This window comes from Ochotona princeps, chromosome 4 (genome assembly GCF_030435755.1).
Source record: "Ochotona princeps isolate mOchPri1 chromosome 4, mOchPri1.hap1, whole genome shotgun sequence".
Classification (NCBI taxonomy): domain Eukaryota; kingdom Metazoa; phylum Chordata; class Mammalia; order Lagomorpha; family Ochotonidae; genus Ochotona; species Ochotona princeps.
In genome coordinates this window covers 66379116-66405334 of record NC_080835.1, presented here as the reverse complement: position 1 = coordinate 66405334, position 26219 = coordinate 66379116, and the positions used below count along the sequence as shown (strand labels likewise).

Here is a 26219-nt window from a genome sequence, read left to right as displayed (position 1 = left end):
GTAGGCTCACAATTCTCCACAGCTGACAGGCTGCCTTTAGGAGTAGCACCAGAGACTTCTGACAGTCCCCACCACCAGCCGAGGTGCCTGGAGCTGACTTCATCTCTTTGCTTGTACAGGAAGCAGTCGGGGGACCACAGAGAGACTGTCTGGGTAAGTACAGTCCTGTTACTTTCCCCAAACAAAAAAATTCAAATTTTCCAAATGCTGAACACGTGTCTATGAACTGAAGTGGCTTGCCTATTGAGGAAAATGAATCCAATTCCTACCCCTCCCATGCTGAAGATTTTGCATTGCTGTACGCTTTGGTGCTCAAGTGGTGATTATTTTTAGTGCTACCACTTCAGCACTTAGGTGTTTCTATGCAGAATGATTTAGGAAACTGTTGCTAGATGTGTAAATTTTTTTAAAAAGCTATGTTTACTTTTATTGGAAAGGGAAATATACAGTTCATTGATTTCACTCTACAGGGGCTGCAAAAGAAAGCTTATTTTTGACAAAAGAAATCACATCAGTCAAACAAATAAGTTGGAATTTCTTTGCTAAGGTTGTGTTTAATGTGTTAGTAACTGCTTGCTCACTCACATAATGCTGCAGTGGCCCCAAGTTTGTACTGAAGGTGAAACGTACCTTTTCAATAGTCCTCCCAATTTCTGTAATGAAAGAAAGAATGTTTAAATGTCATTAGATAAAGGCTGTTCTGCCCATCCAGGCATTGATTCTGATGAATTACCAACCGTATTTATTCACCCCAATCTCCCTGTTGATCATTTCCCCTTTGATCCATTAATATAACCCCCTCCTGATATATCCACACAACCAAATTGTAATTAATTTAACTCAGCAGTTAGGATAAATACTTGCGTAGTGAGTGCATTGCTGTGAATCCCTGGACACAAACTAGTGCCCATATGGGATCCTGGAACATCCACTGCATTGTTGCCCAATACCACTAAATGCAAATTTTATTTGCTGTAGAACATTCATTTTTATTGAAATTATTTATCCTACTTGCTATAAGTATATCCTAATATAAACCTAGAAGGTGCATTAAATCATTTGACAAAACATTGATTCAACAGGCAGGGTAACAGAAAGGACTGGAGGATGAGAACCTCCATCGCTTAGTGCATTCCCCAAATGACTTCAAGAGCTGGGGGTGATCCAGGACAAAGCCAACAGCCCAGAGTTCTGTCAGCATTTCCCATGTGAGCAGCAGAGGCACACATGTTTGAACTATCTTCTACGACCTTTTCAGCTTCACTAATAGGGAGCTGTATCAAAAGAATGTGACTCCATTCAGATCACAGACACTCCAACATGGGATGCCAGAGCTGTAAGCGGTACTTTACCCACTACATTTCAAACTTAACAGTAGGAAAGCAGAGTTCATAGTAGGTATAATAATATGAAAATGATAATACATGACTGTTCCAGACTTGTGTGCTATACTAAATTTTCTGCCATTATTTTTGCTGCCTGTTCCTCCTCTGCATAATTAAAAAGTGCACTGGAAAATAGTTTGTGGTCTTACACTCCCAGCAGCCTAATGTAGCTCATGTTAACTGTGTTCATTCATATACTCAACACACCTGGCAACTTGGAATAGGAGATAACACATAATATTCATCACTCTATATTGACCTAAAAACTCATTTTTCAGATCAAGACGTAGAGAAGGAGATATATAGAAAAAGATCTTCTATTCACTATTTCACTCACCAAGTGAACACAATAGAAAGAGCTGAGGGCATCCAAAGGCAGGAGCCAGGAGCTTCTTCAGGTCTCTCGGTGAGTACAGGTATCCAAGGCTTTGGGGCACCTTCAACAGTCATGGAGCTGGAAGGGAAGTGGAGCAGCCAGCATATGAATCTGAATCTCTATGGTACCTTGTGGATGCAGGGCTACGATTTAGCCACTAGGCTATCTCACTGGGCCCTAGGTAAATGCATGTTTTTGGTGATCACTGAATGATGATTATAGTTTTAGAAATGTGGGGGACCAGCCTTGTAAAACAGCAGGTAAAGCTGCTGCCTATGACAGCAGCATCCTATATTGGTGTACCAGTGATGCCACTTTTGATGTAGCTCCATGCAATGTGTCTGAGAAAACAGAGGATGATGGTCCAATGCTAAGCTCCAGTATCCACATGAAAGATCCAGAGGGAATTCCTGATTTCTGATTTCCAGATGAGTCAGTCTTAGTTGACTGACCCAAATACGAAGTGAATCAGCAGACGGAAGGTTTTTTATATCTATCCCTCTCTATGTAATGTTGTCTTTGAAAGTATATGTATTTGTATCATTGCCTGCTATTATGGCTCAACTGGCTGATGCTCCCTTCTCAAGTGTTAGTATCCCTCATAGCCACAGGATTGTGCTGTGGCTGCTCCATTACCCATCTAGCTCCCTGCTTGTGGATGGGGAAGCAATGGAGCATGATCCAAATTTGGGGATCCTATAACCACCTAGAAAAATTGAAGAATGTGCTGCATCCTAGCTTTGGATCACATCACCTGTAACAGTTGTTACCATTTCTGGGGAGAGCAGCAGATATATTCTATATTCTCTATATTCTCCTTTTACAACAACATCCAAATCTTCAGTATGTAAGTGACCGCTGATCACTGGGGCTACACCCTCTGAAGTCCAACTGTCCTCCCCCAGGTAACTTACTTGGGACTTCTCACCTCCACCCAAAGGTCCATTAACACTACACAGGAAACACCTAACTTCATGTTTCCCCCAACCCACCACAAAAGAGCAGATCCTTGCTTTCTTGGGGATGATGGCTTCCTTCACTCATGGATTCCCAGTTGTTCCCTGCTAGTTCGTCCTCTATATGATGCTGGCATGGCTCTCTCTCCGAGCCCCTCCTAACCTCCGCAGAGGCCCCCTTTTCAGAAACTCTAGCAAGTTGTTGTTCAGTCACCAGCACTCCATCCACCTGACTTTACTAGGCCCTTCCTACGCTATGTCACTGAGAGTTCAGGCTTTGCTTTGGGAAACTTAGGGCACCAGCTTGGACCATCCTTTGCCCCGGCAGCTTTCCTGTCTAAGAAATTAGACCCCACAGACCTAGGATGGGCCCCTTGCCTTTGGGTGCTGGCAGCTAAAGCACTTCTTGTACAGGAATCTGAAAAACTCACCTTTGGCTCCCCAATAACTATCCTATCCCCCCACCATTTTTGTGAGTTACCTACCTACAAGGGCTTCCAAACTCTCCCCCCATCACGTATCTTAACCCTCCAGGTCTCACTGGTAGAGGACCCCATGCTAACCTTTCAGAACTGTACTCCCTGTAACCCCTCCACCTCACTTTCCCTGCCCACTCAGGCCAGTACCCAACCTTCCCGCTCATGCATAGAAACTTTAGAAGAACTAATGCCCCACCCATCCCATATGCATGAGGGACCCTTCCACTAGTGACCCTTACCTGGTTCAAAGAAGGCAGCTGCCTCATTCATGAGGGCATACGAAGAGCTGGTTAAGCCATTACTACTGTAGATACCATAATTGAAACCATTCCCCTCCCTATAAACACCACAAACCAGCAAGCTGAATTAATCGCCCTAACTAAAGCCTTTCACTTGGTCCAAGCACAGACCCTCAATGTTTGTACTAACTGCAAATATGCCTTCCACATTTTACTCTCTCACACAGCCATATGGAAGGAAAGAGATTTTCTCACTACACGAGGGACCTCAATTATCAATGCCTCCTTTATCTCTGACCTCATTCAGGCCTCCTGCCTCCCCAATGCTATTGACAATTTTCATTGGAAGGCTCACCAAATGGACTCCTCTCAAGTCTCGAAGGGAAATAATTTGGCTGATATAGCAGCCTGGGAAGCAGTCTTAGAGAGAGAGGGCCGTAATTTCAGTTACAGCAGATAACCTCCCTACCCTTAGCCTCCTCCTGTCTCGTCCTTCCTGTCCTCCCTCCAGTCCTGACCTGTTAGTGTCAAACCCCAATACCCCCACTGTCCAACAGATTCTTAGATGCTTACACAATATTTTCCATCCTGATAACTCTACCCTAATTCACTATATCCGGACTTTTATGCCACTTTCTTCTGACGACCTCTCCTTTCTTAAATCTCTCTCAGCAAATTGTCCTACTTGCCAAAAGACTAACCCCACATCCAACCTTCGTCCCCCTGCCTTCCCCACACACCAGGCCAGAGGACATGCTCCTGCCACTGACTGGCAAGTGGATTTCACCCACATGCCAACAGCCAAGAGGTTTAAATACCTCCTGGTGTTAGTTGACACCTTCTCGGGATGGAAAGAAGACTTCCCTACTACTAACAAACATTCTGCTGAAGGAGATCATAACCTTGCTTTGGCCTGTGTTCTTCCATCTAGTCTGACAATAGTGTGGAATTTACCTCCCAAGTAACCCAATTTATTTGCCATGCCTTAAATATCCCATGGCACTTTCAATCCCATACCACCCTAAGTCCTGTGGAAAGGTTGAGCGTACTAATAGGACCCTAAAAACTCTCCTCACTAAGCTTACCCTAGAATTCCATTTAGACTGGGTGACCCTACTTTTCCTCATCTTACTGAGGCTAAGATCCCTTCCTTACGTATGGTCGCCCAGCCTTACCCCATCACAGGCTGCTGAACCTACACCCATTGACCCCTTCCTCCTTACCCCCTTTTATTTCTTTGCTTTTTTTTTTACATTTTATTGTTACTATTATCATTTTATGATACAGTTCCTTAGGCTCACTGGTCCCACAGGAAAATAATGCCGGCTGTGGCATCATATGGGTCAAAATAGGTCTGTGTGGCACCCAGACCTAACATCCAACAGGTTCCAGCAAGATCAGTGCCACCAACAACCTAGCTATATAGGACACCTGGTGTCTCTCTAATCCTGGGACCTGCTCCAACTGAAAGTGGGAGAAAGGTTGCAGAGACAATGGTGAAACCTCAGCATGGTATCACAGGAGGTGGAGATTGGTGAGCCAGGAGTTGGGGCTATGGAGTTCTTGGTGGAAATCTAACATAAGAACCCAGACCTGGAACTTGCTGGAGGTTGTGGCACAAGTGGCTGTAACCAAAGAGTTGTGTACCAACTACAATAATTAAAATCGAACTGTAGACTTATGGGTGAAAGAGCTTAGAAACCTATCCCAAGGAGAAGACTCTGCTAACCAGAAGTACAATGACCAAGAGCAAAAGAAGAGACAAAGGCACAATGAATATTACTGAAAACTCCCCTGCAAAGGAGCAAAACTCTTTGCCAACCTCAGAATTAACTGAGGAAGACATCGAGAAAATGGGGGACACAGAATTCAGAAAACTCATTTTAAAGATTCTGATCAACAATGAGAAGCACATACAAGAGTTCAAGGAAGTTAAAGAAGCAATAAAGGAAATCAAGGCTGGTATATCAGAAATTAAGAACACAATAGAGCAAATTAAAAGTACAATGGAGAGTCTCCAAAATAGAATGAAGCAAGCAGAAGAAAGAGTGTCAGAATTGGCAGAAATTTCCTGTCATCAGGGGAAAGCAAACAAAAAGCTGGAAGCAGAGCTGGATCAGGCCAAAAAAAGTATTCAAGAATTGAAAGACACTATTAAGAGGCCAAATATAAGAGTTATGGGAGTCCCAGAAGGTGCAGAAAGAGAAGCTGAGTTTGCAAATGTATTCAATGAAATAATAAAGGAAAATTTCCCTAATCTAGAGAAAGAATTGGGAAACAAGATCCAGGAGGGGCACATAACTCCCAACAGGCTTGGCCAAAAGAGCTCTTCACCAAGACACATGATCATCAAGCTCTCTTCAATTGAATAGAAGGAAAAGATCCTTAAATGTGCATGTGAAAAAAAATTAGTTGACATATAAAGGAATGACAATTAAACTCACATGAGATCTCTCACAGGAAACTCTACAGGCAGAAGGAGAATGGAGTGACATATTCCAGATTCTAAAAGAAAAGAAAATGTCGGCCTACGATAACATAACCAGCAAAGCTTTCTTTTGTCTTACCCCCCCCCCTTTAATCTATCTATGACACCTTCTTTGGTCATATTCAAACAGGCTTCTTCCCTCACTCCAACCCCTCAGCTCCTCCCTACAGCCTGGAGACCTAGTTCTCTACCATTCCCCCTCCATACCCCTTCATTCCCTGTCTTCTGTTGGATTAGAAGCAGGGAGCCTGGGATCAATCACCTCAATCCAGCAGCTATCAGAGGAGCTCAAATCAGTCCTAGATAACACCACTCTTTCCCTAGCCTCTCTCTAGCACTAGCTTACCTCCTTAGCTCATGTAACTCTCCAGAACAGAAGGGCCTTGGACCTTCTTGCAGCAGAAAAGGGAGGCACCTGCGTGTTCCTCCGTGAGGAGTGTTGTTTTAACATTCACGAATCAGGGGTAGTCAAGAAGAATGTTAAACACCCGTTAGACATCAGGGATCACCTCCAACAGTCTAGAACTAATAGCAACTCTTGGTTTTCCTGGACTCAGCCTCCTCTGATGTCTATGCTTGCCCCTCTTCTCATCCCTCTGATAATACTCATTGCCGGACACTCACCATGGCCCCCTGCCTCATCAATTTTCTTAAGAATTTATCATCACTCAAAGGGAAAAAAATTCATTAAGAAAACTGATAACCAGATTCTTTTGAGGGTTAAGAACTTCTCCCAGTCTCTCATTACTCACCCAATCTCCAGGAGACCACTGATTAGAGAATACTGTGCCCAAACTCGGCTTGAAGAGGCTATAGAAGAAAACAGCTCCCCCTTTCCTTTATATATAGCAAAAGGGTAGAATGTGAGGAATGATTTGAGGGTCTTCATGGAGACTCAGACCCTGCCACTGTGGACCTGTTGCCATTTCTTCTTTCTCACAGCTCGCGACATTCATGCTGGTCCACCTGTTCACCAATCAGATAATCTGGCATTTCACCTGAAAATCCCACCCCAACTGCCAGCACCTTCTAAATCCCAGTCTACATAGGCATTCACCTGCAGGCACCAATCCCCTGGGCCTGCCCTCAATCCCTGCCAATCTCGCCCCCTACCCCATGTCTTGTGAGCTCACCTCAACATACGGAGGCCCTGGTGCCTCCATCTTCGCTTTTCCTCATGCCTCTTGCCACCACCTCAGTCCTGCTCCTGCCCCGCTGAAATAAACTTCCAGAGAACCTCATTGCGTCTGGGGTTTTCGACTCATGATAAAAGAACTAGGCTGCAGGAATTAGCTGCGTGTAAATAATGTAAAAACTAGAAATTTAGCTGTTTTAAACAACTAACAGCAACAGTCAAAGCCTTGAGTAGGACACAAGCTGATGACTGAGGTGAACAGTGAGTGCACCTTTGTTTTGGTGTTTGTGTGGCAGAGTAGAAAAATCAACTCTGAATTCTTTTCCTTTAGGAAAATGGACTTGGACATCCTACACAAGTTCCAGAAAGAACTCTCTTGTGCCATCTGCCTCAACTACATGATGGAGCCAGTCACCATAAACTGTGGGCATAGCTTTTGCAGGCCCTGTGTCTGTCTCGCCTGGGAAGAGGCTAAATCGCCTGTCTTATGCCCAGTGTGCAGAGAACCAGCACGAAAGGAAGACTTCAAAACCAATGTTCATTTGAAGAATCTGGTTTCCATTGCCAGACAAGCCAGCATCCAGCACTCCCAGAACTCTGAGGAGGACATGTGTGGCACCCACAAGGAGACCAGGAAGATATTCTGTGAAGAAGACAAGAGCCTGCTCTGTGTGCTCTGCTCTGACCCTCAGGAGCATGCTGGTCACAGACACTGCGCCATTGACCACGCTGCAGAGAACAGCAGGGTAAGTGAGACTGAGACCCCTGAGTAGTGGAGGATGATAGGCTCAAGCTGTAATGAAGAACATCCTGATGATGACGAATGCATTCTGCACTGAATGTCAGGAACAGTTCCAGGTAGTACCAAGGAAATCAAAATCAACATTTGAGCTTATGTAATGGTATTAATAATGGTATTAATATATGTAATGGTATTAATACACCATTACATATTAATATTAATACCATTACATAACATGCAGAGCACCTGTGTCCAATTCTTCATTCATTCTCTTAATTCCAGCATTAGGCTAACATGAAGCAGCAATCATAGTTGAAGGAGCCGGATTACTTCCACCCACATGAAAAGAGGGATTCAATCCCTGATTTCAAGCTCCTGTGAAATGCAGCCCTATCTGTTTATGGGCACCTGGGGTTTATAGCAATGCATATGTGCACATTTATCTTATCTATCATTCATAAGAATAATCCAGACAATTGAATTACTGCAAGGATCATAAACTTAATGCTCATTAAAATTGGGTATTAACATAATACTGAAGGACAAATTAGTAGAAAGAATTCAAGATCAGAAAATATATCTTACTACTGAGGATAGGTCCTAAAGATGCTATACAATAATGCTTATTAAACCTGCAAATTAACAGAATCAAATGTGTTGGAAGAGATGAGGAAAGAAGATCAGCACATCCAAATTTTGTGGCAAGGTGGCACATACATTAATTATCAAACATGCTTGTTATTAAATAACTTCCCTGTTGTTACATTACATTCTGGCATCGAAAGTATAAAACATTCCAAAATGCATAATTTTAATTGCACTGAGGAAAATAGGTTCCTTCTACATGTTAGGATATACTTTTTTCTCAAAAGTCTTAGTTGTCTGCATCACTTCGGGGTCCCATATCTAAACCTCTCAGGTTCTCTGTTACACAAATTGAGGTCTTTTACAGGAGATGCTGGTGAAGCAAATGAGATCATTATGGAAACAGATGGAAGAAAACCAGAGGAACCTGAATGAGGAGAGCACAATACTCTCTGAGTGGACGGTGAGTGGGAGACTGTGTTTCTTTCTCAGCAGCCCGAGACAGACCTGATAGACAGAGGATAGTCATCAAAAGAGCCAGAACAGGGAAGATTTTCACAGGGTTCACAGGGAAGATTTTCTGACAACTGATGCTAAGAGTAGCCTGATGTTTAGAGAGAAAGGTGGGGCCTGACTCAGAAAGGTTTCACATGATATTTTTAACTTGTCCAAGCATCTGAATGTTGCCAGCGATGATTATTCATGGACAAATTCTACATCCAAAGAAGTCACATATTTTTGGGGGGCTTGAGAGATCATCTTTTAAAAGATACTAGCAATGACATCTTCTCTCAACGTCTTTCAAGAACTGCAAGTGGATGAAAATGGTTTGAGCAAGAATGAGATGGGCTCATTGTCCAGTTCATAATGAGTAGAGAATGAATAAAACAAGGAGAATAATGTCTGGCTTATGTGAATTGGACAATAGCAGGATATGTTCATGTCTTATTGTCAGAAGGTGTGAGTTCAAGTGAATGTGAGAAGTTGAAGTGGAAAGGGATGAAGTTGGCCTGGATATGTGAACTAGGAAATCTGTGTCTCCACAGTGGCATGTGTCTCGGCAGAGAGAGATTATCAGGGCATCTTATGAGATGCTGCATCCAGGTCCACATCAGGATGAAAAACAACACATCGACACACTTAGAAAGCAACAGGATAGGATTTTCCAAAAACTTAAGAAAAGCAAAGCCAAAATGGTTCTAAAGAAAAGACAGCTAAGACAAATATATGAAGAACTGATGAAAATGTACCATCAACCAGATGTGGAACTGCTCCAGGTAAGAAATGAAGTGTGCTTGCCTTACCTTTGATCATATTATTCATTATTATATGTAAAAATGCATACAGTAAGTGATTAATAATGTGTATGTAAGAATACACATCACATTTATTAGCCTAGCTTAGATGATGATTCAAACAGTACTCAACAAGATCTATTCATTCCAGTCTATTTGGAACAAGCCTGTATTATGAGATTGTGACACTGGATTCTACAAAGAACATTTCCTTCTAAAATTTGCCTTTCTTTTAAAAAAATCGTTTTCCATGATACATTTCCAAAGACTATGGGATTTCCTTTTACCCTGCCAAACTTCCCTACCTGTTCTGATCTTCCCCCATATTCTTATAGTAGTATAGTACTTCAAAAACAGTTCTAAGCCATAAAACAACACTTCTTTCTGGAATTCGCCTTTTATGACTGATTCTCAAGAAAGACAATGAGGAATTTTTTACTCACAGAGGGCATGTATTTCCTTCATTGGAAACATGAGACATCTTCAAGGGACCAACATTCCCCTTTCTTACAGAATGTTTATAGATCGAAAGGAAAATGAATGTAGCAGGGTGATTGGGGTGAAGGTGGTTGGTAGTTTGTCAGACTCACCACCTGGATTGGCTGAATAGAACTTACAGAATGACACCTAAGCATTCTTTTGTTTCATTGCAGGATTTTGGAGGCCTATTGAAAAGGTATGTATCAACTTCAATACAAAATTGGGACATCACAGCATTATGAGAGAGAGCAAGCTGCTACTAACTCAGTTAAAAAAAAAAACCAACCTTAGCAAAGATACTACAAGTTCTTTGTTTGGCTGATGAAATTTGCTTTGAGAAAAATAGCTTTTATGCCCAGCATGGAAGTGCAGTGCATAAAGTGTTAGGAATGCATTTGCCAGGAACCGAATATGGATGCTCTTTCGTGTCCCAGCATCCCTGATTCCCATCCATTTCCCTGCTGGGGCCCTGATAAAGCAATCAAGGACACCCAGAGTCTTGGAACCCAGCACCCAAGTGGGAGACACAGAGGGGGATCCTAGCTCCTAGCTCTGAATCTAGTCACTCCATGTGAATCACAGAACAAAGATCTTTCTCTTTGTCTATACTCCTATCTGTGTATCTGACTTAACAATAAAAATAAATAAATCTAAAGGAACACTTTATTCCCCTGTGTTTCAGAGATATGTGTAGAAGAAAAGTATTCATACTTTAGATTTTAAATATCAATCACATTGAAGTGCAGAAGATTGTGTGGTAGATTTAGTTTAAGTAGATGTTCCAGCTCAGCAATGAGGGAAGTAGGAAATAGAGACAAATAGAACTTCCTGGGAATGGCAGAATCTTACCTCATGAGTGTGGATGAACAGCACTGTACCAGAATACAAACTTTCAGTGCAGTGATTATGCATGTTAAAAGCTCAGACGGAGGCTTTGCTACCTGAAACAACAGTATCTTCTCTTTCTTGCAGGTGTGAGTCATTGCAGCAACAGATGCCCCAGCCTGTGCACCCAAAGCTCAGTGCCCAGTCCATACCTGGCCTGATAGACTGGCTCAGGCAGTTCCAAGGTGAGGGTCAGCTCACGAACATCATCTCAGCAATCTTCCCCTCTTAGGCCTTTATCCAGAGAGAGGGGAATTGAAACGTAATAGGCATTTATAATTACATATGGTGATGTGGTCCTCAGGATCCTAACAGAAGACACAATGAGTGCTGGTGTGCTACTGAATAGGAAGCAGCCACGATAACAATGTCTTCTCTTATGGGGGGAAAAAAAACCCTCAAAAGAGGGTTCATTGAGCCAAGGATGACCACAGATGTTGTTCATTGTCAGAAAATCAAACTACTGGGAACTCAACCAAAAGTGTGTCAGTCTAAAATGCATTAGTTTTGTCATTGGACCATTAAGTTCATATCAAAAAATATTGACTTTATTGTTGCTTGTCAATTGAATTTGCAACATATGTGAGACTGAACATAATAACAATGAAGAGACAAAGTGAACAGTCATAGAAAACCCTTCCAAGGACAACAACTCCAAAGTAAATTGTTGCTGCTTAGGCAATATGAAGAATGACAGAATGGACCTCAACCTGGAGTGTCATTTAGTAGAAGGAAGACTAGGGAGCCGTTGCAACAAGCTACACAGGCAGAACATTCTTAGAGGGAACCCATTTCTCAGAAGGTGTATTTATGCCTGATTATTAAACACATTTCCTTGTTAGAGTGGGATAGAATGAAATTCTTGATAATGATCACCATTGATAATTCTCTATGTATATTCTTAGAGAATGTCTTAAGACTGACTGAACTCTCCTCTTCTTTCAACAGTGGAAATTTCCTTCAATTATGGTATAACCAATCAGTTCCTGCTGGTGCGCCATGTGAGAAGGCTAATGTTTGGACAGGACCACCAAGGCTCAAGGCTGAACTCTGACAGATTTGATTATGCTGCTGCCTGGGCAAAGCAGAACTTCTCCTGTGGGAAACACTACTGGGAGCTGGACATGAATGACTCTTGGGAGTGGGTTCTAGGGGTCTGCAAGGAGTCTGGCATCAGGAACAAGGGCACACTAATGCATTCTGAGGGCTCATTTATTCTTCTTTGTTGGAAGGAGGAGAGACACTACAGACTCCTAACCATTTCCCCTGTGGTGACTCACATTGTAGAGAATGCAATGAGCAGAGTTGGTGTGTTTCTTGATTTTGAGAGGGGAAGTCTGAGTTTTGTGGATGTTGCTAGAAATTCTCTCATATGGAGGTACCCCGATGGCTCGCTTGAGTTCCCTGTGAGGCCTTTTATTCTTACTCGCCATACATGAGGAGGGATCATGCTGGGATGTGATAGTGTGACTCAGTTTAGCCTGTCTGGTCTCTTGAGGAGCAGGCTCTACAGATTTGACAAGGAATGTCACCTCACTGCTCATGTGTCTGTGGGTCTCTTCCTCCACCTCGGGGAAGAACAGAACTTGGATGATGGTACTTGCCCCTCATTCGCTTATTATACATGTATGATATATTCTGTGTGGTGCATATATGAAATTAAATGGTAGTTATTCCTACAAAACCATTGTCTAGGTTATAGCTAATTGGTTTGTGCTTTCTTTCACAAAGTTGTTAATTTGCTGCTACACTTATATTTTAATAAATACGTCTACAAATGATCTTTATATTACCGGCTCATTTGTGCATCTAGATTTGAAGGATCAGATGGCAATGCCCAAAGAGATTTGGCAATCTGCAAAGTTCTTTGCTTAGCTTCAGTGGATAGTATAGTGATACCAGTTGGGGCAATTTCCTCTCCAAGGGACATTCCTGAATGATTAAATGTAGTTTTGTTTTTTTTTTTTTTAGTAGTTTTGTTACTTAGGGCACATATTGTATATGGATCAGGCATTCTGCTAACACCAGACAAGAATAAGGAGAACCCTCACACCAAACTATCATCTGATCAGCAAAATAATCAGTTCCTTTGTAAAAAAAATCTGAAATACACTGTAACAATTAGATTACTAATGATGAGACTTACATTGCCCAGTAGGTGGCAAGAACTGGCAGTCAGTGGAAGACGTCTATGGACCACACGCTGAGAGCAGCGGACAACAGTACAATCATTTAGATGCTTCCCTGTGCACAGGCAGATAGCGCTGGCCTTGCAGACTTGTGGCTGAGGACCATACATGTATGCCCTTGGGAGTGCAGGCAGGCAGACATCAGGAAGGACGTACTGGTCGCTGATAGTGTCCTTCATGCTCCTATGTCTGGGGAACACTGTCCCTCATTTTTTATTTCACTTTACAGTATATTCTCCAGGTGTTTTTTCCCTTTTCAAGCTCAGCTTTTCCTCCACACCTGGGTTTCCTAAGCAGCCTGCTTTCAATCCAGGGTTTCCGTCCTCTGTTCCAAGAGAAGGACGGAGCCAGCAGTGGTCTCCTCTGCCCCCTGAGCTCATGCGGTGCTGGCATCCCCTACTTTTTCTGCCCCTGGGCCCTTGCACAGGACTTGCCAGTAACTGTGTAATCCTCATCTTTATCACTTATTCTTAAAGAATTGGAGTCAACGGTGTCTTTCTAGGGCGCTCATACTACAATCTTTGTCACTCTCTATCTACCTCCCCAAAACCTTCACCTTCCACTTACCTCCAGGTCACTCGTCACAGCCTTCTTTCTTCAGGACGTGATGTGTGCCTTGGCTCTTCCACACTTTCAGAGAGAAAAACCACATCCGGTTTGACACCTCTGGCTGATCCAAGGGACACTCCATGAAGGCCAAACAGGGTTGACAACACAGACTCTTTCCATCTCCAGGGCAGAGACAAGCCTTCTGCCTCAGCCACAGATGCCTTCCTTCTGGCTTGTTTGGACTGGAGACCCAGACGCTCCATTTCTTCCAACCGTCCTCCTTTGGGCAAAACCCACAAGCCACAGGGCACAGGGGCAGCCTCCCTGGACTCCTGCCCTTTTCCTGTCCCTGCTCTGGACCCAGGACCGAGCTTGCCAGGCCTCCCCAGCTCCACCTAGTGGCATTAGGCTGCTATATATATAGGCTGCTTTGCATATCTGACTTAAAAATAGAAATAAATGCATCTTGAAAAAAAAGAATCTTCTGCATTCTGATCGACTCATTTCTGGGTGTTATGGCCATTTGGGGACATAAAGCAGAAGGTAGAATATATTTTCTCTCTGTCTCTCCTTCTCTAAAAAATGCTGTTCTAATAATACTTGTTACAAATATAATTTTAACGGGTCGGTGGTGTGGCCTAGCAGCAAAGGTCCTCGCCTTGAATGCTCCGGGATGCCATATTTGCTCCGGTTCAAATCCTCGCAGCTCCACTTCCCATCCAACTCCTTCCTTGTGGCCTGGGAAAGCAGTGGCGGAATGTGCAGTGCTTTGGGATGGTGCACCCACATGGGAAATCTGGAGAAGGTTCCTGGCTCCTGGCTTTGGATCGGAACAGCACCGGCCATTGTACTTCCTTGGGGAATGATTCACCGACGGAAGACCGTCCTTTCTTTCTCTTCTCCTCTCTGTATATCTAACTTTGTAATAAAAATAAATAAATCTTTAAAAAAAAGATAGAATTTTAAAAAACCTAATTACACAGAGGCTTTTCTCTGTTTATGCAGTAACTGCTCTTTGCCAATTGATTTCATACAAATCTCAAGCATTGACTATTCATTAATTTTTTTCCAAAAGCCCTGCTCAGATTACAAGGGATGAGAGGAAGCAATTTCCAGCTTTCTTACATCCTAAGCAGTGAATACACACTAAGAAATAACACCCCACACACAAACACTACACTGTCTCTTCCTACGATATCTCTCCCTCTGTGGAATGGTTCCCCCAAATAATTTTACAAATTTAGAATTCTGGAATGTATGTGTTCTGATAGACTGTTCCCCACAACCTGTCCATACTGCCCAGGAATACAAGCCTCTGGTCAGCCGAGTCCTGTTCTCCTAGAGTGAAATGTTTGTATTCTAACGCTGAAAGGTTGGATCCAGGACAATTCAAGACCACAGAGATTCCCAGATAAGTGACAGATGTCTCATCTGGAAGCATCCTGCTCCACACAAATTGAGGGATCTTAGGACTGGGACTCTTTCTCTTATGGTTCTCCTAGAGATAGATTTCCCCAGCATCTCAGAGACTGATGCTCTCCTCTCTCTGTCCCAGTGTTCACTGTACAACTAAGGAGGCTGTGGTGTAGTGGCTGCTGTGGCCATGTGGGAGTAAACCAGTGGATGGATCAGTTCTGTCTCTCTTCCTTTCCCACTCTGTCAGAAACTCTGTGCTCCAGCTAAATAAATGAATCATCTCAGGAAAGAGAGGGGCACTCAGGAAAGAATTGAAGACCTCCGCTAAGAGATTTGCAATCTCCAGTTCGATTCCTTCCATTTAGCCCAGAAGTAGCGCATCTGAGTCCTGAACCAGCATCTCTATGGCATGCTGGCAGTGCAGTTTGAGATGTAGCATGTTGTGTCACTGTGGAGGCCCAGGATGGGAGCTTTGTACAAGACTATGTGAGGACTCAGAGCATGGAACTAAAGTGTGGACAGGAGTTCATTGTCCTGACCCGTTCCTCTGGCCTGATAATTATCTGGCCATACTACCAGGCCCAAATCACCTTTTGCTCGAAAGAGCATGTCTAGTGCCCCTGAACTCAACTACCTGAGATGAGAGAAGTCTGGCTTGTCTGGCTTAGAGGCTAACTGTTCCCAGAAGGGGCTTTCTGTTACAAAGTATCAGTGAGTACTGGACACTCAGTTTATAGAATTGACACTATCACAAAGGATACATTCCCCTAGCATTTCAGTAACATTTCTCTCACGGTTGTAACCCAAAATATACCTCACCCAATTCTTATTTATTTATTTTTTTTCAGAAAACACACCTGTGCCATTTTGCTACATAATTTGGAAAGCATTGTTTTTTTAATTTGCATTTTGTGGGATTATGCGTGTAGTGTCCTATATGATGCTTTGATGGATGCACAGATTGTAATGTTTATAGGAAATCATGCACGTATCTCCTCAATCACTTAATATTTTTCAAGGTGGAATACAGAATCCTTTTTCTTATTTTTACTGCAGAATCACATGTAACACATTACCTAGCCTTCCCTGCACTACTTTAAGAGCATTTTCACGTGCTAGAGAATTTTCTTATTCCATTAGTATACACTGGCGAATATGTGGAAACTTCAGTGGAATCTGTAGTGAGGTAAGAAGTAACCCCAGGTTCTCTAACATGAGATATGAATGTTCTAAGTTGCATCATACCTACTAAAGCAAACTCCTTTTCCCCATTGTCATGAACTTTCTTCTCAGTGAAATACATTGTTAATGCATTGACACTTTTTGTCATTAACCAACTTTGCTTTGTGTAGTATGTTCTGTGCTCAGCAAAGATTTAGAAACAGCAGAAAGTAAAGCAAGTACTGTTCTTTTCATTTTAGAATTTCCACACTGGTTGTCATAAAAGTCTTCAAATATGATGAGAGATTTTGAATGTTATTAACAAAGAATGCATTATATTGATAATGGCTTATATGGGAATCCAGATTATCCAGAATGCATTTTGTCATCAGTTGAGCTGAGATCTGCTGCAGGAGCTGAACTCAGAGAAAGGATCATCTGTCAGGTATGGAGTCTACCCTGGAGTGTGATGTGATCGATGTCTGTGTACCAACTCTTAGTTTAGGAAACTGACTTTGAGAACACCTCATTCTCTGTCTATATCAAATTTAAATATGTCAACAAGCTCTGTTTGTCAGTGGATGCACGTTGGTAGAAAAAGATAAATGGCAGAGACAAATCCCTGAATTCAGCTGATAAAACTGTTTTATTTGCAGGGAAATTATTCACACTGTAGAAATGCACCAAATTAAAAGTAGGTAAAGAATTGTTGGCTCTTAAATGGGTGTTGGATTCCTATAGGGGATACTGAACAGGTATTAGAATCAGACAAGCATTGGTTACAATATTCTTTATTAAAGTTAAATTTCATATGAAGTTTCATACATTCAATGTGTTTGTCCAAATTAGAAACATACATGGGTTACAATTAATCTACCCTCCCTTAGGTACAAGGCATACAAAGGCTGTGATGTCTCACATGACAAAGATTTTAAGACTGTTAGATAATCCACCCAGACAGTTAACTGAAACTATTGTAAAATTTGACAATTCATTGAGTATCCATGCAAAGAAAGGGCTTCAGAGGGTAGGAGAATGAGTTTGGAGGGAAACAATGTATGAGGGAACTGTTAGAAACATCATAGAAGCTCACCATTCCATATTCACAATCAAGAAACACCCCAACCAGACCCACAGGCCTCTCCACATAGTGATGTAAAAATGGAGAATTGGTGGAGAGGATCTGACCATCACATTTCAGAGAATAAACGAAAAAGGTACAATCGCTATTAATAATGATATTGGGGTCATCTATGCTGGAATCACAACAGAGTCCAAGAATCCAGTTGGAGGAGTGTGATACATCCACCTCGAAGTAATGTTTGCCAGAGCGGAAGGTCGGTGCACCCCACGCAACAAAACTCTGTGCTCTCGGGCCTTGACTGGGAGCATCATGGTGTTCTCCAAATATTTGATATCTGAGATCCTCAGAAAGGATTATGTAGTGACTCGCCACTTTCTTTTTCAAACCATTAGACACTGCAAAAAAAAAAAAAAAACAGACAAAAACTAGTCAAAAAATTATCATTACCATGTAGTGAAACAGAATTTTCTTTCTTTTCTTTTTTTTGGAAGGCATTTGCGTAAATCCCCTCCCAGTAAGAAACAGGATATGGACAACAAGGAGAAGGGACATGTTCAGTTTGCTGTCAGGCTACCAAGATTGTGGACTTTATTGCTTAAAAAATCATTTAAATTACAGTGACAATGACGATCAAAACATTGACTCTGGGAGCTGATATCCTTCATGGGGGCCGGTTTGTTTCCAGTCACATGTACTTGCAATCCAGCTCCCTGCCACTGAGTCCAACATCTTCTGCCAGCCGGCAAGCTTCACTACAAAACTCAGTTTGGATCACTGTAAAGTGATTCAACAGAGGGAAAAGATAACCTTTTAGTAAACCCTGTTGTGTTTCCAGGTGTGCAACAGGGACTAATCTGGGAAAGGGCTCATGTCCCACTCACTGAAGAAGGCAATGAGAGCTAGACTGATGCAGGCTGATGCTTACCTCTGAAATTATTCAGCATCTGTCGAAGTCCACTGATGCTCCAAGAAGTCAGTACAGGGTCCACTGGCTGGGGCCTGTATCTCCGGATGAGCTCTGCTCTGTGAGGAACAACACATGACACTTCAGGCAAGGGCAATCACACAGTCACCAAGACTTGTATTGTTTACCCAAGCAATTTTGCTTGAAGGTTTTAATTTTGCAGGTTTTTGAAGATAAACTTCACTCACTACTTCATTGTGAAAAAATAGTTCATTGTGCTGAACATCACATCACATCGAATTGTCTCATCTTCAGTGGTGTTTTCTATCCCTGAAATATTGGTCACCATGCTGATTCTACCAGTATCCCCTATTTCAGGGAAAGTAGAGTTCTGCAATTTTTTTTAAATATTTATTTGTTTTTTTTTATTACAAAGCCAAATATACAGAGAGGAGGAGAGACAGAGAGGAAGAACTTCGTTCCAATGATTCACTCTCCAAGTGTCTGCAATGGCTGGTGCTGCACCGATCCAAAGCCAGGAACCAGGAACTTCCTCCTGGTCTCTCACGCAGGATCAGGGTTCCAAGGATTTGGGCTGTCCTCAACTGCCTTCCCAGGCCACAAGGTGAAAGCTGGCTGGGAAATGAAGCTGCCAGGATTAGAAAGAGCAACTATATGGGATCCTAGCACAAACAATGTGAGGACATTAGCCGCTAGACCACAGTGCCAGGCCCCGAGTTCTGGCAATCTTATCGAGCCAAGATCACAGGCAATAATCTATGGGCAATCTACCAGCACTCATGCCCAACAGTACATCAGTGACACACACTCTGAGCCAGCAGGCTTGGGGCTTGTCTGCCACACAAGGAGAAGCAATTCCAGCCTGGCAGCCCTGGTCCTGGGGAAGCGGAGTCAGAGGATCCCCTGATCCTCCTGGAAATGGGAAATTCTAGGAGACAGCAAGGCCTGCTCACTGCTACTGCCAAGAGCAAGACCTCCCTTCCCTTCCCATCCTGAGGAATCCTCCTCTTGCCTGTGCTGATATTACTTTCCCAACACTTGGTTTGATGGGATATTGCAGTAGCAGAAGGAGACGAGAGGACACACAGGGTGAAACAGACTCCAGAAAGCAGAACCATACATTCCCACATTTGAAGTCAGCCTCTTCTAAACTCAAACCAAGGAGAAAAGTGCTGAGAACCCCTGCTGCACTAAATGGGGACACAGACTGACACAACTGTGTTAATAGAGCAAATTACAAACACCTGACTCATCATCAGGGACACAATTTCTCACCCATCAGAGATGGTTGCTCTACACTCACCTTTCCAATTCCGTCTTCACATTCTGCAAGAAAAAAAAAAAGACAAAAAAGCAGTTAATTTTGAGAACTCTTTCCTGAATCTTTGTGGAAAACTCATCATTTTTGAATGTGGTTTGCTTTAGTTACTAGGAATTATCCATATCTGCAAGTCACAGAAGCTGAGCAACCTCATGAAGGAATTCCAGTGTATCCCCCAAACAGGTGGACCTCAGCATGAAGCTGTGAAGAGATGCCACAGAATGTAGGCTGAAGGTCAAGTCCCAGCTATCATCCCTAGAGAGAGCTGAGCACTTCTGACTATAGCGCTAAGCAGAGGAGAGAGCTGTCTGAAAAGCAGAGTGCATTGCAATGGGTGACTGATCCTGGCCCAAGCAAAGGGCAAAGCCTCCTTTTCTTCACCAATTGCTTTTAGATTCAAGATCAGAGTGTTCTAAGAGGCAGGCTGTGGAGATCTTTTTCTCGGTAGCCAATTACAAATTTATAGCATTGTCCAGGGTCGTGCAAATTAGTCTTTTAAATATCAGTATATTCTCAAGTCCTGGCTGCAGTTTCCTTAGAGAAAATGCATTCCTAATCCTTTCACATTTCAATGGCTGATCCTGCTCAACACAGGAAGCTTACTTATCTTCACAATGGATAAGAAACATGTTACACTGTCATGATTACATTTATGGGTAAATTTTTCTGGGAGCAGCATTTTTGATTACAAAGTAGAGAATTTTATCGGATGTATTATGACAAAGATACAGAAAAGATTTTCTGCCCATGCAGAATTAAGTGTTAGGGCAATCAAATCTTTGATCATTACACACGTGTCATGCAGCTGAGAGTAGCTATAGGTGCAGTTAACACTTTAGTGTCCTGACCACCTGCTCAGAGATGCACACATGTCTCTGATCGTGGCCCTTCCCTGCTCACCTGCAGTAACTCCATGTCAGGCTTGTGGCACATCTCAACCAGCTCTTTGTATTTTTCTTTCACACAATCTATGTGTTGGGTCATTCTCGATTTACTGTCCTGGAGCTGCTGCAAAAGCTCCCGTGCTTCGCTGTGCAGTCTCTGCAGGTGCAGCTCTTCTTCCTCATGAAGAAGCATATGCATCTTCTGATACTGTGCCTTGATCATCTCCTCCCTTAGGGACACATACTCCTGTAGAGAGAGATTAGCTTATGAGAATTGCGTACCTTCACACTTCACAGGAATTTGAAACATCTCATAGCATTAGCTGAGTTGCTGAGTTGACCCTACCTTCCCTAGGAGCACCTGTTGCTTCACCTCTTGCTCATTCCAATGTGCTAAGGCAGCATGAATGGCCTAAGGACTTGTGCCTTTGATGGCTCACAAAAGGGCTGCAGGTGCAGGGCCAGCCTGCTTCATTCAGCCTCACATTGCCATGGATCTTCCTGCCACTTGGGAAGTGAAACAGGACATGGAAGATATCTGCTTATGTTTCTCCCTGTCACATGTATCTTAAAATAGTGAGAAACTCTGAAGAAATACTTTACCAATTGTATGCTGAGTTAGTACACCATTTCTTCGGTGTTGTGGGGTGCTAGGAAGGCCTCTGCACACTTCTAGTCTTTTCTCTTTAAATATACTCCAGAAAGAACTCAGGGTCTCTCTCTAGATATCTGTCTCACTTTCCATCTCTTCTCTCACTCTTCTTCATCAATGTTCTAATTGCATCACTAATTCTGTTCATTTCTATACCTTTTCCTTCCTGACCTTTTTTTTATGATTTATCTATTTTTATTTGAAAGTCAGATATACAGAGAGGAGGATAGATATAGAGGAAGAGCTTCAGTCCGATGACCTACTCCCCAAATGTGTCCAACGGCCGATGCTCTGCCGATCCAAGCCAGGATCCAGGAGTTTCTTCCAGGTCTCCCATGCGGGTGCAGAGTCCGAAGCTTTTGGCCATCCTCCACTGCTTTCCCAGGCCACAAGTAGGGAGGGAGGTGGATGGGAAGTGGAGCTGCAAGGATTGGAACCGACGGGATCTCGGGGCGTTTGGGGTGATGATCTCGGGGCGTTTGGGGTGAGGACTTTAGCCACTTGGCCATTCCGCCAGCCCGCTTCCTGGCCTTTATGTCTATTTTTTGTGTTTTCAATGCTTAAATATTACACGGTACGCAGATATTTGTGCAATTATTCGATTTTCCATATTGGTACTATTTATTTCTCTTTTGATATTTTAGTACTGGAGTGTCTGAGAAGATTTGTGTAACACATCTAAGTTGCACCAGGAATAGCTGGGATGATGATTTCCTGTAGTATGCTTCTCACTAGCTCGTTCAGATAGTGAGAGAGTTTTCGTTGGAACACTCTGCTTTGGGTGTGAGCAAATCACTATCCCTGAAGAGGAAGTGGAAATTGCTCAAAGGTGTAAGGTGTTATGTTCATTGTATCCAATCTTTTCAATCTTACCATAAATGAATGCTTCTTCCTTATTTCCTCAAGCCATTTGACTTTCATTTCCTGCATAAGTTCCCATAAAGCGTTCATTTCCTTTAGAACTGTTCCCTGTAAAATAATTTCAGGGTTAGGAAACAATGAGGTGAAGCAGTGTCTATTCCCCTCTTCAATGATCTATTGCAATGACAGTGGCTCAGGCATTTTCTTCTCTTTCCTTTCAATTTCCATCCCTGCCCTTCCCTTCCCCTCCCTTCAATTCTCTTCCCTTCCTTTCCTTTCTCTTGCCTTTCCTTCCTTTTCATTTAGTTTTTATTGTTTTGCTAGTGATTTCATATACAGCAAGTCTTCATATTGTCACACAATGACCAATTCTGCATCTAATGTCTTGGATACTAGACATGACAGAACATTACAACGGAATGTCTGAAGAAAGCATGAAGGCAGTAAACAACATTTGCAGAGAGAACTGTGTGTATGTGACTTGGCCGTGAAGCACGCCCTGTTGCAGACCACTGGCTGTATCCACACTGACTGAGGGTGCATGGACACTGTTTCTAAGTTGGCTCTCATTCAGGACAAATTAACCCAACTCAGAACTTGATCAACCTGGGCCACAGCATTGAAGGACATACTAGCCTCTTGGGATATAGAGTGAAAAGACCACCTCTACTGTGTCTTTCTCACCCACCCAGGAGCCTGAGTCCACATCTTTCTCACCAATTAGGGGTTTCTGAAATTCTACCCAGCTGTTTAGATATCACTCACCCTGGATTCCTCAGCAGCAAACTGCAGCTGGCTGTGGCTGTGGCCATGTCTGTTGGCTTTTGAAGACTCACAGCACAGGTTCTTGTCCAAGTCACCCAGTACTCCTGCGGCGTCGCTGTGTGCACCACAGACCTGCCCATGTGAGCTGGGTACCTGACTCATTCTGTCCATCCTGACAGCAGTGGCCAGTTTCTGAAGCCTTATGTTGGTTTTAAAGTTTGTCTTCTCTGACTTCTGTCTGCACTCTGGGCAGCAGTGTGGCGATGAGCCTTCTTCCCAGCTCAGGTAGATGCAGGGTCGGCAAAAGCTGTGGCCACACTCCATTGTGACAGGATCCAGGAAATACTGACAGCAAATGCTGCATGTGACATTGCTCTGGAACTCTTGTAGCATGAATGGATCCATGCTTCTCTGCAGACACTGTAAAATTAGAGAGAATGGTGGTAATTCTTTCCTGAGGCAACAAAGCAAAGCAGAGTGTGCAGCTCTGTCCTGTTTAGGCTCTGGCTATCCTCATCATCAAGTCAGCCCCATACAAGAATCAATTTCAGAAGTGCAGACAAGCTGGTTCTATAATACAAGAGATCACAAATTAAGGCAAATATCAGCTTTGTTTCAAGTATGATGCAAATTTCCTTAGGAAGGCACAGCAAGGATGCAGATTGTCTAAATTCCTCTGATTGAACAAGTTGGGATCATGTATTGGAACTCGCTCTAATCCAGGTGACCCTGCTTCCCACCATGTTCTCTACCTGTGGCATGGGAAAGCGTTTGAGGACAACCCAGATATTAATTCTTGAAATGCTGTAGTAGACTCAGAAGAGGCTCAAGGCCTATTGGCATCAGAATTGCTAAGCTCCGGCAGTTGCATCAGCTTAGCGAGTTTCTCAACAGATGGAAGATCTCTCCATCTCCCTGCATCTCTCTCTCTATATATGTCTGACTTTGCAATAATATAAATAAATATTAAAAAAATAAAAGCAAAAAAATGTTTTCTTTTTTAAAGTTGACGCCAAGTCAACCTGATACCAGGAGCAAGCGTGTTTTTCTGCATAGCACAAGGATGCTGTGGATCAGATAGGCAGGAGGGACTTCCTCTAAATTCCATACTCACCTGTGTCTGCTATCGCTGGTATTACCACTGGGAACTCCAGATGTGTCCACGAAGGTCAGTGGTCGCAGGCTCCTTCAGGTCTGTGACACGGGGCTGCTGCCTGAAGAGACAGTGGCTGTTCACTGAGAAGGATCTGGGAAAGTCTGCTTCTATAGGGTTCACCTCCCATTAAGCCACACCCACCCAATCATGAGGACCTTTGATGTCAGCAGAAATCAGAAGTGCATGATGGGGTTACAGAAAAATGTTTGAACAGGTGATTGGAATTACAAGGTAAAGTCAACATGAGTTGCGCCCACTGATGGACACATGTAGATTAGGTTTGTTGGGAAATATGGGATTGTAAAAATCCTGTAGATGTTTCCAGAAGAAGTTTTCACTGAGATCTGAAAAGGGGATATCCGGAAAAGCAGCAGACAAGGATCCAACCAGTGCAGCCTTTGGCACCCATGTTGGAAATCTGAGTGGATTGCCACAATCCTGGTTTCAGTATGACCTAGGCCCCAACTCCTCAGGTCATTTGAGAAGTGACCCCACATGGAAGATCTCTCTGTCTGTCTGTCTCTCTGTCTGTCAATTCCTTTCTGTGTGCCACTCGGCCTTGCAAATTAATGAAATTATTCTTTCCTAATAAAGAAATGATAAGGATTGACACTGTCCCTGCCATATTGTTAAGAGCTTCCTAGGTCATCTCATTCCACACTGCATCCAGTTCTCAACCGGATTGCCCGGGTTGATGTGGTTACCATTAATTGTGTTTTTAGTTCATAACATTGGTTGAGGATTCAGTGATCCCTTTTTATCTAACCTGTGCTTTTCTACTTTTTGCTGATTTTCCAGACACCAGTTTTGCTGTCTTTCACTCACCAACTTCAAGCCTCTCCTGTTTTCCCAGGCTGTATATTACATTGAGAGATCAATTGGAGTGATTGCTTTAACATCCAGGGACATGGGATTCATCCAGGTTATATTCCCACTGACAAAAGTGCTGACCAGCCAATTTCAAATCTCTATCCTTTCTTGTCTCTTCTCTCTGCATGACTCTGCCACTGAAATACATTGATAAAGCTTCAACGTACTTTGATTTGATGTTTTTGTGCAATTTATTTTCAATGAGAATTGCATTTATAAAACAGTTAAAAATGTCTGAGTAAAAGTAAGACAAATAGACATAGTGAAATTCAATTCCTCCCATGGCTTTCTCAGCCAGAGTTGGGGAAGGTTGAAGCTTGGAGACCATTAACTGCTCTGGTATCCAAAAAGACTGAGCAGAACCCAAGCTATTATATTCTGAGTGTCCCTGCTTGCTGCTCAGCAGGAGGTTCAGCTGGAAGCTGAGCTGGATGAAATCCAACTTTTTTCTTTCTTTTCTTTCTTTCTTTCTTCCTTTCTTTCTTTCTTTCTTTTCTTTTCTTCCTTTCTTTCTTTCACCAATTGGTTAATTCTTTAAAATTTTTTCTTTGATCTACACTGCAAACATCTGCTGTCTACTAGATCACTCCCAGGGGGCCACTATAGACAGGGTGAGAGGAGAACTGGCTTAAGGGAGGAGCCGTTAACACCCTTCCAGAAGATGTCATTGAAAGCCATTGGATTAAACCAAATTTCTTATTCTGAGCTTCATTAGAAAATGACTTTGAGAAGACATTTCTCTCACGGAGTTGACAAACACCGTAGACTATGTACTTCAGTTTAAAGGAAAATTCTGTAAATTCCTTTCTTTCAACCACAAACTTGTGTATGTCCATGACTATAATAATCCTAACCTACGTGATGCTAATGATGCATATGGGGATACTTGATGTGACAGAGACTCAACAGCATATTTCTGTATTTTAGTTCCATGACTCTGTAGCTCAAGGATTTCATGAGTTGGGTAGACCTGACTTTCCATGTCTGATGAGTGATGATTGGGGGTCAGATGCAGGTGAGGAATCCTATCACCAGACAGAATTGCCAGAGTAGCAGGGCAAGGACAACCGCTGCACGAAGCCAGCATGAATCAATCCCAGATGTCTCACCCTCACAGCTTAATCCTGTCTAGTATGTTTCTCCTCCACCTACCAGGATCTCATGGTTTTCATGCAAAGAAGAGAGACTGTGGGGATAAAACCATTCTCCCATGGGGCGTTCGATGGTCACCCACACTCTTGCCCAAGCCATATCAGTAACATACTAGGAAAGTAAAGGAAAATGGTTCAATGATCAAATAAATGCAATCGATTGGTGAAAGCTCCATTAATTGAGGGGTCT

General features: G+C 42.9%; 2 protein-coding genes across 2 annotated transcripts in view; one reads left to right on the top strand and one right to left on the bottom strand.

Moving 5' to 3' along the window:
* Positions 1-12484, top strand: part of LOC101527139 (tripartite motif-containing protein 43) — a 110562-nt gene extending 98078 nt beyond the window's left edge. The window contains exons 5-7 of the mRNA XM_058662305.1: positions 10334-10356; positions 11133-11230; positions 11994-12484. Coding sequence (XP_058518288.1) covers positions 10334-10356; positions 11133-11230; positions 11994-12484 — 612 coding nt within the window. The remainder of the gene's footprint in view (positions 1-10333; positions 10357-11132; positions 11231-11993) is intronic.
* A 4867-nt stretch (positions 12485-17351) lies between these two features.
* On the bottom strand, positions 17352-23302 carry LOC131480000 (tripartite motif-containing protein 64-like). The gene is made up of 4 exons (XM_058662304.1): positions 22853-23302; positions 20560-20821; positions 18370-18465; positions 17352-17839 (listed from the first exon to the last, which is right to left on the bottom strand). Exons 1-4 carry the CDS (start codon positions 23255-23257, stop codon positions 17352-17354), a joined length of 1251 nt encoding a protein of 416 aa, XP_058518287.1. The 5' UTR covers positions 23258-23302.
* Between the last annotated feature and the right edge of the window lie 2917 nt (positions 23303-26219).

Coding starts and splice junctions, on each gene's coding strand:
- LOC131480000 (XM_058662304.1), bottom strand. CDS start 23,257: ATGGATCCATTCATGCTACAAGAGTTCCAGAGCAATGTCACATGCAGC. Junction 18,466..20,559: donor AGGGCCACGATCAGAGACAT/GTGTGCATCTCT, acceptor TTCCTCACAGAG/CAGAGCTCATCCGGAGATAC. Junction 17,840..18,369: donor GATGCTGAATAATTTCAGAG/GTAAGCATCAGC, acceptor TTTTTTTTGCAG/TGTCTAATGGTTTGAAAAAG.